The sequence below is a fragment of the Trachypithecus francoisi genome, unplaced genomic scaffold, assembly GCF_009764315.1.
Source record: "Trachypithecus francoisi isolate TF-2019V2 unplaced genomic scaffold, Tfra_2.0 Lachesis_group20, whole genome shotgun sequence".
Taxonomy (NCBI): Eukaryota; Metazoa; Chordata; class Mammalia; order Primates; family Cercopithecidae; genus Trachypithecus; species Trachypithecus francoisi.
In genome coordinates this window covers 15,589,351-15,610,545 of record NW_022681466.1, presented here as the reverse complement: position 1 = coordinate 15,610,545, position 21,195 = coordinate 15,589,351, and the positions used below count along the sequence as shown (strand labels likewise).

At 51.4% G+C, this 21,195-nt stretch overlaps 1 protein-coding gene and 1 pseudogene across 3 annotated transcripts in view; both read left to right on the top strand.

The window, feature by feature from the left end:
- The window catches only part of LOC117066875 (protein DBF4 homolog B-like), a 66,013-nt gene extending 49,389 nt beyond the window's left edge, over positions 1-16,624 (top strand). For both annotated transcript variants that reach the window (XM_033182735.1, XM_033182734.1), the window contains 6 exons: positions 788-824; positions 2,344-2,389; positions 5,329-5,445; positions 11,435-11,543; positions 11,745-11,869; positions 12,699-16,624. In XM_033182735.1, coding sequence (XP_033038626.1) covers positions 788-824; positions 2,344-2,389; positions 5,329-5,445; positions 11,435-11,543; positions 11,745-11,869; positions 12,699-13,665 — 1,401 coding nt within the window. In that variant the 3' untranslated portion in view covers positions 13,666-16,624. The remainder of the gene's footprint in view (positions 1-787; positions 825-2,343; positions 2,390-5,328; positions 5,446-11,434; positions 11,544-11,744; positions 11,870-12,698) is intronic.
- LOC117066578 lies at positions 14,889-16,624 on the top strand (annotated as a pseudogene). Its single transcript, XR_004430386.1, has one exon. The product of XR_004430386.1 is annotated as a protein DBF4 homolog B-like (transcript).
- Positions 16,625-21,195: the final 4,571 nt, after the last annotated feature.

The following is a 21,195-nucleotide window of genomic DNA, read 5'->3' as shown; positions in this document are numbered from 1 at the left end:
CATCTCTGTTCACTGTAACCTCTGCCTACTGGGCTCAAACCATCCTCCCACCTGAGCCTCCCAAGTAGCTAGGACTACAGCATGCACCACCATACCTCGCTAATTTTTTTTTTTTTTTTTTTTTTTAGAGATAGGGTCTCACTATGCTGCCCAGGCTGGTCTCAAACTTGTGAGCTCAAGCAATCCACCTGCCTTGGCCTACCAAAATGTTGAAATTACAGGCGTGAGCCACCATGCCCAGCCTCCATTTACTTTTTAATATCAGCTTTGTTTGACCTTGGCTTAAACATTGAATTTGACCCACAGAATCAGAGTACACAAGATAGGACAGAGGAAAGCAAATGGCCATTGTCTTTATCCTAGTCCTATAGGGTACCTGGAACAGCATCAGTACTTAGAAAATAAAGCTACCATTTAGTGAGCATCTATTCTATGCAACATGCTATGAGATCGGTGGGTCCTCCTCACATGGCAGGTGGCAGAGCTGCAGTTCACACCAGGCCTCTGGAACTCCGGAGTTCTTGCTCTCTGCACTGTCCTGCACTCCCTGCATAGTCAGCTGCCATTAAGATTCACACACTGAGTGACCCTTATTCATCGTGTTGCCGAGGAGGGAGCCGTTGTGCCCAGGTCTGCTCCAGCTCAGGGCTCAAGAGTCTGGTTCTGCAAGCCTCTCAACAGCAGGAAGCAAAGTGGGACAGACTGGCAGCCACTTGGTTTATCAGGCCCAGTTCCTTGACCCCCGTGGCTTCCTCACATCCTTAACCTATTTTTCCTTTCCATTTAGGGAACATGTCCAGCAGCAGAGTCAAGAACACGGAAAGGTCAGTGTGGTAGCTTTTCCTCATCTAATTGCAATCCCTCCCTCCCTAAACACTTCCCCACGACTCCCTCTGTGGCAGCATCTGCTCACTTTTCTGTGGCAGCAAGCGAGTCCAGGTTATCTTGCCCCTTTGTGTTTCCAGGGCCTGGGCCTCAGGTTTCTGGAGCAAGAGAGGCATGTCCAAGAGCAAGTCCAAAGCTGCTGGGCCGGGGTTTCTCCTTTAGAGCCAAGACCCCATGCAGACACTTTGGCTCCTGTGTCCTCTGGCTGTTTCCGTGCATCAGTTGAGGTTCAGCATCCTTTTCCTTCTGATTCAGTAGCAGTTTGAGGGTGGGCAGTTTGACAGCTGCCTACCGTTTTCAGAACTGCCAAACTCCCTGAAACTGACAAACTGGCGGATTGATGGACTCTATCTCCTGGTTCCTCTTGGACAGCAGGAGAGTTTCTCCCCCTGGATGTTTCTCCCAAAGATGCTCTTTCAGTGGCATTTATTCATGCACAAGCAGAAGCTAAGAAAAGTCACTTGGCACCTCTCTCATGCTCAGAATTCAAGGAAGTCTGTAGGGGAATTGATTTTAATAACTGTCTCAGTTAATTAGAAAGACAAGAAATTGTCCCCAAAAAGTAATTAATGAGAGCTGTTGCTAAAGGAAAAAAGGCTGCTTTTTGCTTGGGTGCTACTGGTGGCCTCAAGCACAGTTGGGAGCTGTAAGGTGCCAGCATCTTTGGGGAATTTGTGGCTGTCAGACAGGGGCCAGGCTTTCAGCTGCCTTGGCTGCACCTTCCACAGGACTCCTGGTCACTGTGGGTCCTGATGCCTAAGAGATTTTCTAAGCTATGCGAATAACTATCTAATAGGGGTGAATCTCTTAATCGACTCCAAATTCGTCTTCTCAGCACTCCTTTGCCCTGTTTTCTCAGGAACTATATTTCACCTGTGATATTTTTTCTACCATCCTGCTAATAAGACCACTAAACACTCTTTATCCCTCTTCCTGTCTGCTTACCCTCCAAATATCCCAGGGTCCTCCTGGAACATTCTGCTTGGGGAGTTGTTCTTAGGCCCCTCAGTATCCTGAGGCTCCAGGAGCAGAGGTCTAGGAAGGACCTGAGACTTTGTGGGAATGACCACCTCCACCCTGCTTTTAGCAGAAACCACCAGGGACTGGGTTTCTCCCAGCAAACCAGCCAAGTATCTGATGGTGGTGGCATCTTTGGTTGGTCGATAGCCTCCAGAATCCACACACAGGAACTCCTGCATCCTGCTGTGGGAGGGCCCATCATCTAGGGCTTCATTGTAACTACAGCCTATCTCCCGACTGATGCAACCTTTCTCCCAGGGATAGAGGCTGGAAATCTGAGTGAATGGAAAGCGCAGCCTGGGGTGGCATGATTTCCAGCTCTTGCAAGGCTCTTAGGCTTTGGCAGAGCCTCCTCTCTCTGAGCATTTCCTGCATGTGTGGTGCAGGCCCTGCACAGGGGCAGACAGATAGCTAATGTGTGCATTCTTCCCCTTTCAGTGGCCAGACTGAAGGCACCATTCCTCAAAATTGAAGATGAAAGCAGGTGAGTGGGACCTCCTCTCTCTGCTTGCCCCAGCTAGGCCTGCACAGAGGAGGGAGGAGGGAGGGGTGCTCAGGGGCCTCAAGCTAATGTGAAGACATGGAGCCCCTTAGCCCTGCACCTTCATCTTCCTGAGAAGCCACTCTCTCCCACTGTCATGGAGAAGTCTCACGCAAACCAGGAGGAGCCTCTGAGAGTGGCATTATACAGTGAATAGTCCTCTTGGAAATGAGTCAGAGGTTAATGATCCTGTGTGTGAATTACCTCCATTTAAAACTCTGCTCTGTGAGCTCATAGTGTTCCATGTAGGCTCATTATTGCAGCTCCTTTCCCCTTGGGTGTATGCTGACATTTCATGTCAAATCATTATGACCCAGTCACGGTGCTAGTATAGTCCAAGACGTCATCTTGGCTGAAATGTGGGTGCTAGGGGTGGTATTGGGGATTCCCTTTTCAGGCCACCCTGTACTTGATAAAGCCTTTCTGTTTTGCTTTGAAAAATCCTTTTCTGGCTCATGTTATCTCCTGACAGCCCTGGGTGAAAAAAGCATGAGGAGAGTCTGTCTCTTCCTAATGGGGAAAACTGAGGTCAGAGAAAGGAAGGGACTTGTGTACAGCCACCTTGCTAATAAACTGCAGCCCGAGGCTAGAATCCAGGTGTCCTGCCTGCCCTGTCTTGTGTCTTCTCTGTCCACCATTATGGCCTCTTCTTCCCTGGAGCAGGAGGGTCCCATTGACATTGTTGACCTGATGAGCTGTTAGCAGCCATGTTGGTTATCACTGAATCTTCAGTAAGTATAAGATCAAAAGTCTATGTGAATCTATAGTTTTCTCAAAGTTTAAAATTAAAAAAAAAAATTTTTTTCCGAAAAGACATTTTCAGACTAAATAAATTTATTTGTTTGTTTATTTATTTATTTATTTATTATTTTTTGAGACGGAGTCTCACTCTGTCGCCCAGGCTGGAGTGCAGTAGTGTGATCTCAGCTCACTGCCTCCTGGGTTCACACCATTCTCCTGCCTCAGCCTCCCGAGTAGCTGGGACTACAGGCGCCCACCACCGCGCATGGCTAATTTTTTGTATTTTTAGTGAAGACGGGGTTTCACCGTGTTAGCCAGGATGGTCTCAATCTCCTGACCTTGTGATCCACCCGCCTCGGCCTCCCAAACTGCTGGGATTATAGGCGTGAGCCACTGCGCCCGGCCCAGACTAAATAAATTTTTCAAAGGAAATAAGTCCGTGTATATCCAGCAGAGACTACTTAGCACAGAATTGTCTGTGTGACTCAGTCAGGGAAAGGCAGGGCAGCTGAGACCAGCCCTAGGAGCCTGGCACGCCTGCCCATACTCCAGACAAGCCCAGGGTCCCTTCTCAGCACCTGCAGACAGTGCAGTGCTGGCTTTGACGGCCCAAAGGCAAGTGGAGAGAACAACAGGATGGTACAGAGGTGCTCCCTTCCAGTTCCAGTGGGATGGAGTGTGTGTTCATCCCCAGCCCCTTCACACCTATTTAAATGTAGATAATCATGACACATATGTAGCGACTGAGAGGCACTGTTACAGCCTCAGTATCTGCACTGCACATGGCAGGCACAGGTATATCACTGTCACCAGAGGGGGGTAAATAATGTGTGTGTTCTGGCATTATAGGCCAGAGAGAAGATCCAACTGGAGCTGGGATTTCTTGTGAATTTTTTTTTTTTTTTTGAGACAGAGTCTCACTCTGTCGCCTAGGCTGGAGTGCAGTGGCGCAATCTCGGCTTACTGCAACCCTTGCCTCCCAGTTTCAAGCGATTCTTCTGCCTCCCAAGTAGCTGGGACTAAAGGTGTTCACCATCATGCCCGACTAATTTTTGTATTTTTTGTAGAGACGGGGTTTGGCCATGTTGGCCAGGCTGGTCATGAACTGGCCTCAGGTGATCCGCCTGCCTCGACCTCCCAAAGTGCTGGAATTACAGGTGGGAGCTGCAGTACCCAGCCTCTTGTGATTTTTTTTATGTGCTGTTTTGAAGCAGGTGTCTTCAAAGCCTATTAGGCCTATTAGCCTGCCCATCCTCAAGTTTTAAGCCCCCTAAGCAGAAACAAAACAGCATTGAAGAAGAAAGGAACACGCCAGGGTTGTGAGGGGCACCCCCTTCTCCTTAAGGGTTCGGGAAGACTTATTTGTTAATTCACTGCTGAGCTACAGCACTCTTACCCTGCTCCCTGAGAACCCCTGGCCTGCACTGTTTACCCCAGAGCATGGACCATTGCAACCAAACATGGTGCGCCCAGCAGTTACCTCACTCGGCAGGGTTTGCGAAGTATACACAGATCACTTCTGTCTCTGCAAGTCTCTTGAATGTTTGCAACTTCAGGCACACTGCCAGAACCACTCAGTCCAGGTCTGACTATCCAGAACCTTCACTGTGCCTGTCTTCTCTGGTCAGAACACCAGCCCTCAGATGGTTCTAAGGACCTGCAAGAACGCTTCACAGAACAGGGAAATAACTGTTCTGATTTAAACATGCTTCCATTTAGAATCTGCCAGGCTAGAGTCCTCAAAGATTGTTGTAGGGTCAAGAAACAAAATGGGAAGGTGGGGAAAAGTAGATCGGGAGTCTGGAGATGTGGCTTCTGATCTGACTTTGGCCGCTTAACTATTTGTGAGCCCTTGAGCAAGTCACAGAACCTCTTGGGCTTCATTTCCTTAGATATAGGATAAACCCAGAGGGTGCTTATAGGATTTCAGGGAGGCAGTGGTATGAGTTTGAAAAGTAGACAGGGAGAACATGCGTATTAATTTAACCTAGAAAGGCTGATGAGTTTTGTTACAGAATTTAAAAGATGTGGAGGTGAGAGTCCACTTTATCAGGGCTGGAATTCTAGGGCATTGGGCGAGGCCCCCTCCTCAGCCTTTACCTTCCCCATTGTAGTCAAAGTGGAAGTTTTCTCTGTTGCAGGAAGTTTCGTCCTTTCCATCATCAGTTTAAATCCTTTCCTGAAATTTCTTTTCTTGGACCCAAAGATGTAAGTCCCTTTGAAGCCCTGACGACCCTGGGCAGCATGCACCATACCAGGTGGGTCTTTCTGGTTCCTGAGTACCAAGGGCTGGTTACAGGCCAAAGTCCTCCCTATTGGGGGCCTGCTGGTCAGATTTGGGAATGGCCATGTGTTTGCTCCTTAGGCAAAGTCTATTCTGGGAATGTAGCCCAGAGAACAGAGACTAGGAGCATTCATCCATTTTATTTTGTGTTCTTCATCCGTACTGAAGAATTTAACTTGAAGAAGAAAGGGAGGTGCTAGGGTTGTAAGGGACACCCCTTTCTCCTTAAGAGTCCAAGAAGACTTATTTGTTAATTCACTGCTGAGCCACAGCACTCTTTACCCTATCCGCCCAGAACCCCTGGCCTGCACTGTTTCCCCCAGAGCATGGACCATTGCAACCAAACATGGTGTGCTCGGCACGGTTTACCGAGTATACACAGAGGACAATAGACTGCTTTCTCAAACTCATATCTATAGACCACCATCATCAGAGTCCCCTGAGGTCTCATTAAAAATGCAAGTTCTAGCTGGGCACAACGGGTGATGCCTGTAATCTCAGCACTTTGAGATGCCAAAGTGGGAGGATCACGTGAGGCCAGGAGTTTGAAACCAACTTGGGCACACAAACATAGCAAGACCCTGTCTCTACAAAAAAAAAAAAGTAAAAAAATTATGAGTCGGGCAGAGAGGCTCATGCCCGTAATTCCAGCACTTTGGGAGGACAAGGTGGGCGGATCACTTGAGGTCAGGAGTTTGAGGCAAGCCTGGCCAATATGGTAAAACCCCATCTCTACTAAAAATGCCAAAAAAAAAAAAGAATTAGCTGGGCATGGTGGTGCACACCTGTAATCCTAGCTACTCGGGAGGCTGAAGCAGGAGAATCGCTTGAACCCGGCAGGCAGAGGTTGTAGTGAGCTGAGATCGTGCCACTGCACTCCAGCCTGGGCGATGGAGCGAGACCCGTTCTCAAAAAAAAAAAAAATTAGTTAAGTGTGATGACAAGTGCCTGTAGTCCCACTTACTCAGATGGCTAAGGCAGGACGATCATTTGAGCCCAGGGTTCAAGGTTGCAGTAAGCTATGGTTGTGCCACTGCACTCCAGCCTGGGTGACAGAGTGAAACCCTGATGCAGGGTCCTGAACTCCACATCTATAGAGTCAAAATCTCTGATGATGGAGCCCCAAAAGCTGCATTTTACAAGCTCCCAGGTGATTTTAGTGAATATCAAAGTTTAAACTGGTTGGGCCAAATGTCAGGAATAACTAAGGGGCAGGGCGGGGGAGAAGATCACTGCATTACGTGACTCATGGCTTGTGGGCTTGTTAATATGTCTACTCTGCAGATGTTTGAGAATTTGAACCCTCATTAACCAAAGTAGAGAAGGAATTCAGCTCAGGGGATGGGTAAGATGCCTTCTCAGACCCTTTCTAACCTCTGGCCTATGGGGTTATAGACCAGGAGAGAACAGAGCGGACTCTTAGCCCTAGAGTTCCTGGGGCCAAGGAGGGTCTGTGGTTTCCATCTGACAAAGGCTGTGGGTCAGAAAATAGTACAAATAAGAGGGGAAAAATTAAGGGAACATGACAGTAGATGAAGTGGGAGCAAGGAGAGAAAGAGGTGAGGTTAAGTCCCAATATAAGGGATACCAGGAAGAGCCAGTCAGAAGGTGACCCAGGCTTGGCGCTGGTAGTGATGCTAGGCCTGGGATGGCCTTGGGATCACAGAGGAGCTAAGAGGCTTTAAAGGGAAGATGAAGCAATGAAGCTTTGGTATCTGCATGTGAGGAGCCTAGGCAGGGGGTTGGCCCTGGTAGCACATCAGAGTTCCAGACGTGTGTGTGTATGTGTGTGGAAAATCTGTGTAGGAAGAAGTGTTTAAATTTTTACTTTTTTTTTTTTTTTTTGAGACGGAGTCTCGCTCTGTCGCCCACGCTGGGGTGCAGTGGCTGGATCTCGGCTCACTGCAAGCTCCGCCTCCCGGGTTTACGCCATTCTCCTGCCTCAGCCTCCGGAGTAGCTGGGACTACAGGTGCCTGCCACCTCGCGCGGCTAGTTTTTTGTATTTTTTTAGTAGAGACGGGGTTTCACCGTGTTCGCCAGGATGGTCTCTATCTCCTGACCTCGTGATCCGCCCGTCTCGGCCTCCCAAAGTGCTGGGATTACAGGCTTGAGCCACCGTGCCCGGCCATGATTCTTTATGTAAGAAGAGGGAACGAAGGATACACATGTACTTGTGTATCTATGAACTATCTCTGAAGATAGACCATGCCTGTAATCCCAGCACTTTGGGAGGCCAAGGGGGAATGATCACTTTGAGGCCAGGAGTTCGAGACCAGCCTGGGCAACATAATGAGACCACCATCTCTATTTTTATATTTTTAAAAAATCTGTCCAGACAGTGGCTTATACCTGTATTCCCAGCACCTTGGGAGGCCAAGGCAAGTGGATCACTTGAGCCCACGAGTTTGAGACCAGCCTGAGCAACATGGTAAAACCCCACCTCTACTAAAAATACAAAAATTAGCCAGGCATGGTGGTGCAAGCCTGTAGTCTCAGCTACTCGGGAGGCTGAGGCTGGGGAATTACTTAAGCATGGGAAGCAGAGGTTGCAGTGAGCCAAGGTGGTACCTCTGCACAACAGCCTGGGTGACAGAGTGAGACCCTGTCTCAAAAAAAAAAAAAAAAAAAAAATTTGTGTTCCCTTTTATGGCTGCAGGGTATTCCATTATTCCATTATATGGAATGTATTTACTGTATTTTATTTAACCAGTCTGTTATTCATGGATGCTTAGATTAGCTCCAATGAAAATCATGTTCAGAGTAAATTTGCAATTTTGAACAATTGTATTTGTGGAGTAAATTCCTAAAGATAGAAATATTGGGTCAAAAGATATATGCATTTATAATTTTGATAAATTCAGCCAAATGGCTTTTCATCTATAATTTTGATAAATTCAGCCAAATGGCTTTTCATGGAGGAGATACCAACTTACATGTTACCTGCACTGCATGAGAGAGGCTGTTTCCCATCCCCTCACCTCATGTTGTGACTGGCAGATATGTTGACCTCCAGTATAACAGATTAAAAACTGTATCTCAGTATAATTATAATTTTTGTTTTTTCTTACTATGAATGAGGCTAAGTATGTTTGCGTATGTTTGGTTGTCTGAGTCTGTTTTTACGTGAACCTTCTTTATATACTTTGCCCATTTTTAATTGGGGTTATTGATCACTTTAATGATTTGTAAAGAGCCCTTCTCCTATTAGAAAAATGAGCTCTTTGTCATTAGTTGTAAATATTTTCTTTTCTCTGCTCACTGTAACCTCCACCTCCCAGGCTCAGGCGATCCTCCTATCTCAGCCTCCCAAGTAACTGGGACTACAGGTGCGCACCACCACACCTGGCTAATTTTTATATTTTTTGTAGAGGTGGGGTTTCACCATGTTGCCCAGGCTGGTCTCGAACTCCTGGGCCCAAGTGATCCTCCCACTTTGACTTCCCAAAATGCAGGGATTGTAAGCGTGAGCGACCGTACCTGGCAGTTGTAAGTAAATCTATATATATATATTTTTTTTTTTTTTTTTTTCTAAGTCTCCCTGAGCAGAGAAGTTATAAATACTTTTAAAAGACAACAAAATCCCAAGTTTGTGGTTTGTCTTTTAACTTTGCTGTATTAGTCCATTTTCATACTGCTATACAGACCTGTTTGAGACTGGATAATTTGTAAAGGAAAGAGGTTTAATAGATTCACAGTTCAGCATGGCTGGGGAGGCCTCAGGAAACTTACAATCATGGTGGAAGGCAAAGGGGAATCAAGGCACCTTCTGCACAAGGTGGCAGGAAGGAGAAGTGCTGAGCGAAGCGGAAAGAGCCCCTTATAAAACCATCACATCTCATGAGAACTAAGTATCATGAGAACAGCATGGGGGGAACCACCCCCATGTTTCAGTTACCTCCACCTGATTGACACTTGGGGATTATAGGGGTTACATTCAATATGAGATTTGAGTGGGGACACAAAGCCTAACCATATCATTTGCTAATGATTCTTTGCCATTGCATATATTTTAAAGTTGTATATAGTTGAATTTATGAGTCTTTCTGTATATCTTCTGGGTTTTGTGTCATACTTAGGAAGTCTTTAAAAGGAGTGTTTTGGACTTGCCGAGTTTGCTGGATAGCCAGATAGAAATGCCCTTTAGTGGCCAGGTGCAGTGGCTCAAGCCTGTAATCCTAGCACTTTGGGAGGCCGAGACGGGCAGATCACAAGGTCAGGAGATCGAGATCATCCTAGCTAACACGGTGAAACCCCGTCTCTACTAAAAAATACAAAAAAAAACTAGCCGGGCGAGGTGGCGGCGCCTGTGGTCCCAGCTACTCGGGAGGCTGAGGCAGGAGAATGGCGTGAACCCGGGAGGCGGAGCTTGCAGTGAGCCGAGATCCGGCCACTGCACTCCAGCCTGGGTGACAGAGCGAGACTCCGTCTCAAAAAAAAAAAAAAAAAAAAAAAAAGAAATGCTCTTTAGTTGTTAGAAATATGGGGCTGATATTCAGATAAGAAGTCAGGTTTGGCCGGATATTGTGGCTCAGTCCATAATCCCAGCATTTTGGGAGGCTGAGGCGGGCAGATCACCTGAGGTCAGGAGTTTGAGATCAGCCTGGCCAATGTGGCAAAACCCTGTCGCTGCTAAAAATACAAAGAAAAAAAAATTAGCTGGGCGTGGTGGTGTGTGCCTGTAATCCCAGCTATTTGGGAAGCTGAGACAAAAGAATCACTTGAACCCAGGAGGTGGAGGTTGCAGTGAGCTGAAATTGTGCTGCTGCACTCCAGCCTGGGGGTGACAGAGCGGGACTCCATCTAAAAAAATAAGTCAGGCTTGAGGAAGGTTTGAAAGTCCTAGTGGACAGGCCGGGCGCGGTGGCTCAAGCCTGTAATCCCAGCACTTTGGGAGGCCGAGACGGGCGGATCACGAGGTCAGGAGATCGAGACCATCCTGGCTAACATGGTGAAACCCCGTCTCTACTAAAAAATACAAAAAAAACCAGCCGGCGACATGGCGGGCGCCTGTAGTCCCAGCTGCTTGGGAGGCTGAGGCAGGAGAATGGCGTAAACCCAGGAGGCGGAGCTTGCAGTGAGCTGAGACCCGGCCACTGCACTCCAGCCTGGGCGGCAGAGCAAGACTCCGTCTCAAAAAAAAAAAAAAAAAAGAAAGTCCTAGTGGACAGTGAGGACAACTGTGAGAGACACAAGGCAGCATGAGGGAAGGGACACACTGAACCAAACTGGGGAGACATTCAGGGTGGAAAAGAAGAGCAGTCCCTTCACTGTGGTTGAGACCTTTTCCCCTTCATCTTTCAGGTCTCATGAATGTGGGTGTAGGTTTGAGCACAGAGTTGGAATTCCTACAAGGGATTCTTGCTGCTGCTATCACCACCCCATCCTCACCTGTGGTTTAAGAGGACGGAGATGGCCGGGAGTGGTGGCTCACGCCTGTAATCCAAGCACTTTGGGAGGCCAAGGCAGGCAGATCACCTGAGGTCAGGAGTTCGAGACCAGCCTGGCCAACATGGTGAAACCCCATCTATACTGAAAATACAAAAATTAGCTGGGCGTGGTGGTGTGTGCCTATAATCCCAGCTATTCGGGAGGCTGAGGCAGGAGAATGGCTTGAGCCCAGGAGGCGAAGGTTGCAGTGAGCCGAGATCACACCACTGCACTCCAGCCTGGGTGACTAAGCTAGATGCTGTCTCAAAAAAAAAAAAAAAAAAAAAAAGAGAAGGACAGAGATAAGACAGGCTGCCCACAGGGAGGTCTCCAGACGTCTTCTTCCTTGTTCCTCTCTTGCCATTCTTAGATGATTGGTACCAAGCTCAGGGAAGGCCCGCCTTCCGGTGCCTGCCCAGCCCCTTGGCCATCTCAGTCCTTCCCCTCCTTGACCTAGGCTCCAGGCCCTAAGTAGTGGCTCCTCCCCCAAGGGCCCCAGCAGTAACCACTTTGCTGCACTATGTACCCTCCCCAGAGAATCCAAGGATGGAGAGCCAAGCCTGCGATCAGCTGCCCGCACCATGCCCAGGAGGAAGAAAGGCTACTGCGAGTGCTGCCAAGAGGCCTTCGAGGAGCTCCATGTGGTGAGCCCCTTCCCCACTAAGCAGCTGCTCCCAGAGTGCCTTGAGGGATCCTGCTCACTGGGGATGAGTCCTTCCTGTGCAATCTCCACGCTGCTGTGGCTGTGTCCTCCAGGGCCATAGCATGGGCTGAGAGGTCAGCTTCCATGTCCCCCTCCCCCCAGGCCTCATGTAATGCCCTGTCCTCCTCTCGCCCCCCGGTAGCATCTTCAGAGTGCCCAGCACCAGGGCTTTGCCCTAGAAGCCCATCCATATGCAGAAGTGGACAGGATCATTGCCCAGCTCAGCCACAGCTTTGTAGACATCCCTTTCCAGGCCGGCCTCCCCAGGTGAGTGCCATGCTGGCAAGCATAACTGCGTCTGCAATCTCCTCTGTTGCCCTCTGGGTGGGAAGAGACCCTCAGGTTGGTGGCTGCTGGGACCAGACTGTAATGTTTTCCTCTTTTCTCATTTTCCTTTCCCCTCATCCTCAGTCCTGTTTGTTTTGGGGGTGGCCAAAAAAAAATTAAAAGACCTCCATTTGTGGCTTCAGTTGATGAAGACTAGACCCAGACCAGACTGTGGCTCCCTTCCTACCCCACAGCTTTGACGTGGATGATAAGCAATTCTGGCCAGGAAGCAGGGGGGTAGTTCTTGGGCCTCTCCTAGATAGGTGAAGAGTAAAGTCTTTCTCCCTCTGTAGAAGTCACCACCAGCAGGAAGGACTGCATGGGGTTTGGTGGGAATTCCAGGGCCTTCTGAGCTCCACTTCCCCTTGCTGCCAGCATGGCAGACCCTCTCCCACCTGGAGCTATGGCTTCACCTCTCACCCCAAATCTCCACCTCAAGCTTAACTCGCACAGCCAGGAACTGCACTGCTTTCTTCAGCTGCCAAAGGGCACAGCCTCCTCTGTGAAGTCATGAAATGGAATAGCCTCTAACCTATTCCTCTGGCCAGCCCCAACCACAGGCCACAGAGCCAAGAGAAGGGCACACAGTGCTAACTGCTGCGGCAGGTTCAGACCCAAACAGGAGGACTTTCACACAGGGCCTCAGAGAAGGCAGCTATCTCGGCACATGAACCGCCAGCTGTGGCGGCTCTCCCTGTGCCCTCAGCCCTGGCCCAGGCCTGCTGTTAAGTTGAAACCTGCAGCTCACTGGGTGTTTCTGTCCCAACAGGTGGTCAGGTTCCCCAGCTTCTGACTGTGACCCTCTCTGTCCTGAGACTCTGCACCCCCGCCAGCCCTCCCATCCCAGGGCAGCATCTCCCAGGATAAGGAAGGAAGACAGCTGCCAGGTGTCAGGTGTCCCAAAGCAGGATGGGACAGTGAACAGCACGCAGGCACCAGCTGAATGTGCAGGGACTGGTGAGGTACCTGGACCTATAGCAAGCTGCCAGGACCTGAGGGGGTTATTTGATATGTGTATGGACACCCCAGAGACACCGGTGTCTAGGAACCCTGCTTGCCAATGCCTGCTGCCTAGCTCTGGTTTTATGGAACTCTCCTCTGGCCCAGACCTGGCACTTGTTGGCCACAAGCGCAAGGTTCAGTTCCCCAATGGCAATGCTGAGAAGAGAGTGGGGGCCTCCTGGCCACAGGCTTCATTTTTTGTCCCAGTAGCACCCAACCCCTGTGGCACCAGGACAACTGGTGGCAAGCATCTTCCCTGTCTTCCCCTTCCAGGCCATGAGTCCAGGCTCCTCACCTCCCTCCAGCCCTTGTGCCACTCACAGACCTGCCTCTCTCTCCCAGACCCCTTTCCCTGGCAGCCCACAGACAGACCAGCAGAGTTCTGGCAAACACAGCCCCACTGGCTGGGGGAAGGATGGCCCCCAGGGCCTGAGGATTCTGAGTGTGCAACCCCTGGCCCTGTATCCCAGGAGGCTGGCCAGCTCCCCAGCTGCCTTACAGCTCCAGGCCGGCCATCAGCCCCCCTGCACTCAGCTACCAGTGTGCAGCCCTCAGGAGCACCTGCAGAGAGCAGGTCTACCTCCCTCCTGCAGCCCCTGCCAGCCAGTGCAGGAGCCAGCTGTTCCCGATGCCTCTGGGCCCCCCAGCCTCTCCAGGTGCCCTGTTGCCCTGTCTCCCAGCCCTGGTCCCAACCCCGGCCCCAGCCCCATGCCGGCAGAGAGCTGCTCCTGTGAGTCCCCAAGGTGCTTGGCTCTTCACGGAGCCAGGCAGCTCCAGATTGAAGGGCCACAGATAGAATTTATTCGCCTGCTGCGTGCTGCACACCCGGCCAGGGCCGACCAGGACACAGGAGGGGCAGAGCCCCAGGACTTCCCCAAAAGAGCCAGAAGGGGGCCCGGGCCTGGCCTTTGAAGTCCAGCAAGCAGCTGTCACTCTGGGTGTTTCTGTCCCTTGGAGCCAACAGAGCCAGCCCTCCCACTGGCCAGGTCTTTGGGAGAGAATCTGGACTGGGGGCTGCCCTCTCCTACCCCCACCTCCTGCCATGTTCCTGACCAGGCAGAGTCCACAGTGGGCTTGCCCAGCTGAGACTGGCCACCCACGCCAGGAGACAGAGGCAAAGTTGGCATGGGGAGGGACCACAAAGGAGCTGGGGCAGCAGGAGTCCTGGCCTGGCTTCCTGGCCCTCCGCAGGCCCTTGCCTCTCTACAGAGCCGCGGGTTAGCTGTTGTTGTGCTCCACCCCCAACCCCGACCTCCTTTCCCACGAGCATGTGGCCGCTCCTGCTTTCCGAAATGCCTGTGTTTATCCCCTCCCCCAGCCCCCCACGCTCCCGCACACAGATCCTCAGGAACATATGAAGCAGAGGAGGGGCTCGAGCTGCGCCACTCACAGAGCTCCCTCCCCCAGGCACTTAGTTGGGGCCCAGCACTGACCTTTCCCCTGAGCCCAGGATGTGGCCACAGCCCCCTCTGGGACCCCTCTTGGCCCTTCTCTGCCTCCTCAGCTTGAGCTGCCTGCCCAGAGTTCGGCTGTTCCGGGGCCAGTGTGTCACCTGCCAACTTCCACATCACCCTCCTCCCTCGTTCCCTCCTCTCCTTCCCCAAGGACCTCCCCCCATTTCTGGCAGCCAAGCCATTAATCTGGAGACAGAAATGGGTTTGCTATCGATTCTCTGGCCACTTTTTCTTTCATTATAATTTGTACTGTGGTTCTTCTCACCTTTCTCTGTGTCCGTGGGTTTGTCTCTTTAAATGTTGAAGCTCCCGGAAGCCTGGTGCTATTCTGTATCTCCTTTCAAAGGAAGAAGAGGGGACCCAGCTGTGGGTGAGGACTCAAGTTATTAGTTTGGAAATAGAGCACGTTTGTGTACAGCCCACCTTAGAGGTCATGTTACCCCCTTCCTGTTACATTTTACAATTAATTTTGGTTCAGGAAATGTAAATAAATTTGTTAATAACAAATAGCAAAGAGATGGGGCTGGAATGCCGTATGTCGGTCCTTGATCTGCCGTCCAGTGACCCAAGGCAGGGCTGCAGGCCAGGAGCGATGGACAGAATCACTAAATGGTGGAATGGGACCTCCTGCAAGTCACACACGTGTGAGTACCACAACCCTCCTGCCGGCCTTGCCCAAGGGCTAAGGGCTCCAGGGAGCAGGGCTGCCTCTGTCCCTGCCCAGCCTCCTTTACCCAGTCTCATCTGGTCACTTACTTGGCTCTGCTGCCTGGGGAGTGGTTGCCAGCAGAGGACATGCCCCTCCATCCCTCCCAAGAAAACTCCTTTGCCCTGATGGAGATTCCTGCTAAGGGCCCACTCCTCTTCCCTGAAGCCAGACCGTGGTTTATGTCTGGGTGCTGCTGGGTTCATCCCTTTCCTTTTGTGACATGGGGTTGCCTCATTCCCCATGACACCACCCCTCTGCATGAGGAAGTTTCCTCTCGCCCCTGTCTCAGACTTTGATACCTTTACCTGCTGCTCACACAAAGCCCGTCATGCTGGGTTCAGGTGCCCTCATTGTCAGCTGCCGAGGACCCATTCCCCAAACCTCACATCCAGGTACTCTTGCCTTCCCCTCCTATCTCAATGATCATGACCTTGGACATCTCTGCCAGGCCAAACTCCAAGGCTGGAATGCTTCTCAGCCATTTCTCCATTGCGGCTTCCTGGCTGTAGATTCAGGTTAGAGGTGAACCCAGAATACCTGAGACCTGACCCAGGACGGATGGGTGCTGCTTGATGTGAATGAGGTCCCGCAGTGGCTCCTTGGCGTGAGCACTGCTCAGACTCCTTTCCACTCCAGCCCCCTTTCCACATCCCCCTCCTGCACCAGATGACTTTTACTCAGACCCAGTGGACACTGCTTCATCTTGCAGTCAGTCCCTTTTCAACATGTTTCTGTTTCTTTCTGAAGAGGTGTCCTCCCTCCATAAGTCACACTGTCTGTCCCTGGCCCTCCAGCCCACCTTGCCAACCACCCTTGTTGGTTTCCTTCTCAGACTTGCCACCTCTCCCTTCTGCCCCAAAATGCCATGCTCCTCTCCTGGAAACCACTTGAGTTGATTCAGTAAATCAACTTCAAATACTTGAAGACTCCCACCTTCTGTTCTCTGGCTCCTTCCTGCAGTCTATACCTACCGCCTCCTCTTCACCTCCTTCCCTTCCACACTTCCTTCCTGGGTAGCTCTGCCTGAAGCATTCCACTAGGATCATCTATTCCAAGGTCATGGACGGCTACTGATGACCAAAGTTGGTTCCTTTTCTCCTTTCTTTCCTCCTTGAAGCCTGGCTCCCTTGGTCCCAGCAGCCCCTCAGTGGCCTGGTTCTCCTGTCCCCCTGCCCTTCCTCACCATTGCCCATTCCCTCATTCGTTCATTCAGCACAGACCTTGCCGTCTGCCCTGAGTCAGCTCCAAGACACCTGAAGAGCCCTCCAGCCCTGACTGCTTTCCTCAGACTAGGTCCCGAGGCCTTTGTTCTTGCCTCTTCTTGCTGAGCCTTTCGCTTCTCCGCAGATGTGACCAATTGGTAGCTCCACCCCAACTTCCTTCTGCTGGGTGGAATGCAGGAGCTGCTGTCCCCAAGTCACACTGTGACCTCAGAAAAATGCCTCTATTACTCGGGCCTCAGTTTCCTCGTCTTTAAGGGGCTTGGATGAGATTATTTCAGGGCCCTTTCCTATAATAAAATACTGTGACCACCAGCAAATCTTTTATGTCCTTCCCTGTCCTGCCACCAACAGGAATGCTACATACCTGAGAATTCCTCCTCATCCTGGACCTTGGCTCCCCTTCCCAGGGGAGTTTCAGCTGTGCCCAGCTCAAACTGTTTTCTTGATCTAAAAAATGGAGGTAATCTAGGCTAGACATGGTGGCTCACGCCTGTAATCCCAGCACTTTGGGAGGCTGAGGCGGGTGGATCATTTGAGGTCAGGAGTTCGAGACCAGCCTGGCCAACATACTGAAACCACATCTCTACTAAAAATACAAAAGTTAGCTGGGCGTGGTGGCGCGCCTTTCGCTCTGGAGGCTGAGGCAGGAGAATCACTTGAACCCGGGAGGCAGAGGTTGCAGTGGGCCGAGATTGCACCACTGCACTCCAGCCTGGGCAACAGGGCGAGACTTTGTCTCAAAAATAAATAAATACATAAATATATACATACATACATACAAAAAATGGAGGTAATCATAGTTGCTACCTTGCTAGGAAGTCACAAGAATGAAATCAGATACGTTTGTGAGGTATGTGGCACAGAGCTTGGCACATTGTCTCAATAAATAACATATTACCACAGGCACACATGCCTGTGAGGCCTCCTTCCTAAACTTACATAAAGCTTATTCTCACTAATTCCCACCTGGCAGTGTCCCTTGGTAACTGGCGTCCTCATCTCGGGTGTGCATTTGTGGATGAAGCTGCTGAGGGACACTGTGAGACCCCCTGTCCCAGGCCCCCTCTCAAGGGCCATCTCTCCTCAGCTCCAGGAGGATCCCTTGCGTGGAAGAGAAGTGGCAGTTGGGCCCTTACGGACGTGACTGTGTGCCCCACAAGCCTCCCAAAGGATGAGTGTGCCTGGGATCCTAGTGCCCCAGGTGCCCCCAACTCCTCCCTTGGTGGAGCCTGAGAGCTTCAGAGATTAAAAGAGGGGCCACTTGGACACCTAAGAGGGAGGAGCATGAGGTTTCCCAGGAGAGCTATGCAGATGAGAAGAACGGTCCTTGGACCCTAGGCTGGCATCTGAGAGGAAGCAGGATGAACTTCTGTCCAAATGTTGGGCGCTTCCCCTGCTGCCACCCCTCACATCATGACATCAGGCATAGGTTCTCTCTGCACTGGGTAGAGAGAGGACCCCAAGGCCCCCAAGCCATAGAGAGGCCTGGGGTCCTGGGCAAGGGCCAGGGAGCCGGTTTGCTCCTCGGCACCTTGGACGGTGCAAGCCCAGGGTGACTGAGCCCCTTTCATGCACCAGACACTGCTCCAAGCACGGGCAGCTCAACCATCATCCCCGAGAGGAGCACTGTGAGTGGGGGTGTTTTTCTAACCCCTGTGTCATGGATGAGGAAACCAAGGCCCAGAGACGCCAGCGGGCTTGCTTAAGGTCACACAGCCAGTTCATGGGGGAGGCAGGATTGGGACTCCAGCCCAGAGCCCTGAATCCTGCCCCCTTGACTGGCATGGTCTGTGCTGCAGGCCTTAAGGCTGGGCACCAGGCCTGGACGGCCTCCACTGGCAGGAATCACTGCCCGTGGTATCACCCCAGTGCTGGAGGCAACCAGCACCCCTCCCTTACCTGGAGTTGCAGAGACAAGGTCTTGGCCCTGCATCCCCAGCTTGGCCCTTGTGCAGGAAAATTTGAGAAAATCGGCTGAAGGGCTAGAAGAGTGGCAGAAGGAAGGAGGCCCCGGCCTCCTAGGGGAGGGGCTTCCTAAGGGAGGCCAGACCCCAACCTCTCAGGACCCCACAGCTCCCTCAGCAAGAGCAACCCCAAGGGTGGCATCAGGGCAGCAGAAACAGTGGCCCCACCCTCAAGGGATGGGTGTAAGGACTGAAGGAGCCAACCATAGCTGTGGAGTTGGGGTGGGGCCCCCCAGGGAACCCTGTGTTTGAGGCGGAGACACAGGCCTGCCCTGATCTAAGCAGAAAACAGCCCTTGCCATCAGGGTCAGGTCTGATGAGGAAGACAAGCCCTGGTCTTCTGAAGTCCCAGTCTGATGAGGGACCACCAATGAGAAGACAGACAGCCCTCACCTCAGGAAGGAAGGTGGGTGAGAGAACATGAAGCAAGCTTTCTGTATGGGGAGCCCACGGCTCCTAAGAGAGCTGAGGCAAGCATAAGACAGGGGAGGTGGAACCTCAGGGACTGGGGACTGTGCTCAAGGGAGAGGCAAGAGGTCTAACCAAGGCCGGGTATGTAATCTAATCCCAGCACTTTGGGAGGCTGAGGCTGTGGGATCACTTGAGTCCAAGAGTTTGAGACTGACCTGGGCAGCATAAAAAGACCCCCATCTCTACAAAAAAAAAAAAAAATTTGTTAGCTAAGCATTGGCCTCATGCTGTAATCCCAGCACTTTGGGAGGCTGCGGTGAGTGGGTCTCTTGAGTCCAGGAGTTGAGACCAGCCAGGACAACATGATGAAACCCAATCTCTACAAAAAATACAAAAGTGCTGGGCACGGTGGCTCACACCTGTAATCCCAGCACTTTGAGAGGCCAAAGTGGGCAGATCACTTGAGGTCAGGAGTTCAAGATCAGTCTGGCCAACATGATGAAACCCCGTCTCTACTAAAAATACAAAAATTAGCCAGACGTGGTGGCGCACACCTGTAATCCCAGCTACTGGAGAGGCTGAGGCAGGAGAATGCTGGAATCCAGTGGGAGGAGGAGGTTGCAGTGAGCTAAGATCACACCATTGCACTCCAGCCTGGGCGACAGAGCAAGACTCCATCTCAAAAACAAAAAAAAAGCCAAGCTTGGTGACGCCACCTGTAGTCCCTACTATTCGGGAGGCTGAGGCAGGAGATCACTTGAGCCCAAGAGGTCAAGGTTACAGGAAGCTATGATTGTGCCACTAGTTCTCCAGCCTGAGCAACAGAGCGAGACCCTCAAAAAATTAAAAAATAAGGTCTATCGCCTGCAATCCCAGCACTTTGGGAGGCTGAAGCAGGCAGACTGCTTGAGGCCAGGAGTTCGAGAACAGCCTGGCCAACATGGTGAAACCCCATCTCTACTAAAAATACAAAAGTTAGGCATGGTGGTGCACACCTGTAATCCCAGCTACTTGGGAGGCTAAGGCAGGAGAGTGACTTGAACCCAGGAGAAGGAGGTTGCAGTGAGCCGAGATTGTGCCACTGCACTCCAGCCTGAGCAACAGAGTGAGATTCCATCTCAAAAAAAAAGGCTGGGTGCAGTGGGCTTACGCCTGTAATCCCAGCACTTTAGGAGGCCAAGGTGGGTGGATCACCTGAGGTCAGGAGTTCGAGACCAGCCTGACCAACATGGAGAAACCCCATCTCTACTAAAAATACAAAATTAACTGGGCATGGTGGCACATGCCTGTAATCCCAGCTACTCGGGAGGCTGAGGCAGGAGAATCGCTCAAACCGGGGAGGTGGAGGTTGCAGTGAGCTAAGATCATGCCATTGCACTCCCGCCTGGGCAACAAGAGTGAAACTCCATCTCAAAAAAAAAAGAAAAAGTCTAGGCCAGGCGCAGTGGCTCACACCTGTAATCCTAGCACTTTGGGAGGCAGGCAGATTGCCTGAATTTAGGAGGTTGAGAACAGCCTGGTCAACATGGTGAGATCCCATCTCTACTAAAAATACAAAAAATTAGCCGGTATGGTGACACACGCCTGTTGTCCTAGCTACTCAGGAGGCTGAGGCAAGGGAATCACTTGACCCCAGAGGTGGAGGTTGAAGTGAGCTGAGATCTTGCCACTTTACTCCAGCCTGGGCGACAGAGCAACACTCTCCAAAAGAAAAAAATATATAGTAAGTTCTGGCCGGGCATGGTGGCTCATGCCTGTAATCCCAGCACTTTGGGAGGCCAAGGCGGGTGGATCACGAGGTCAGGAGATAGAAACCGTCCTGGCTAACATGTGAAACCCCGTTGCTACTAAAAATACAAAACAAAATGAGGCGTGGTGGTGGGCACCTGTAGTCCCAGCTACTCAGGAGGCTGAGGCAGGAGAATGGTGTGAACCTGAGAGGCGGAGCTTGCAGTCAGCCGAAATCGCATCACTGCACTCCAGCCTGGGCAACAGAGGGAAACTCCGTCTCAAAACAAAACAAAACAAAAAATAGTAAGTTCTAGCCAGATCTGCTGGGAGTCACGGAACCCAGGAATGTAAGTGGCTACCGGGGCCAGGGAGCCATATGACTTAGTCCCCACTGGAACTAGCCCAGGGTGCCACCAGGGAGAGTCACTCTTAGGGCTCATCGGGTCTCCCCAACAGGAAGTCTAGGGTCCCAGGGCCACTGATGTGGTAGGAACATGCCTCTGGTGAAGAGACCTGGACCACAGATTGGGCTTACTCTGTGGTCTTGAACATGTCGGAGGACCCAGACTCTCCCAGCCCCGGGCCACCACTGTGAAATGACAAACCTCACCCAGCCTACTGAGGGGCACTCCTGATCAGGACTTGATGATGTGGCCCTGGGACACGGGCAGGCTGGAGCAGACAGCCACTTTCGTGTCTGGGGTGTGTGGTGAGGGTGCAAGGGACCAGATATACCAGTCCTCTCTGGTCCCAAATGGAGGGCAGAGGTGGA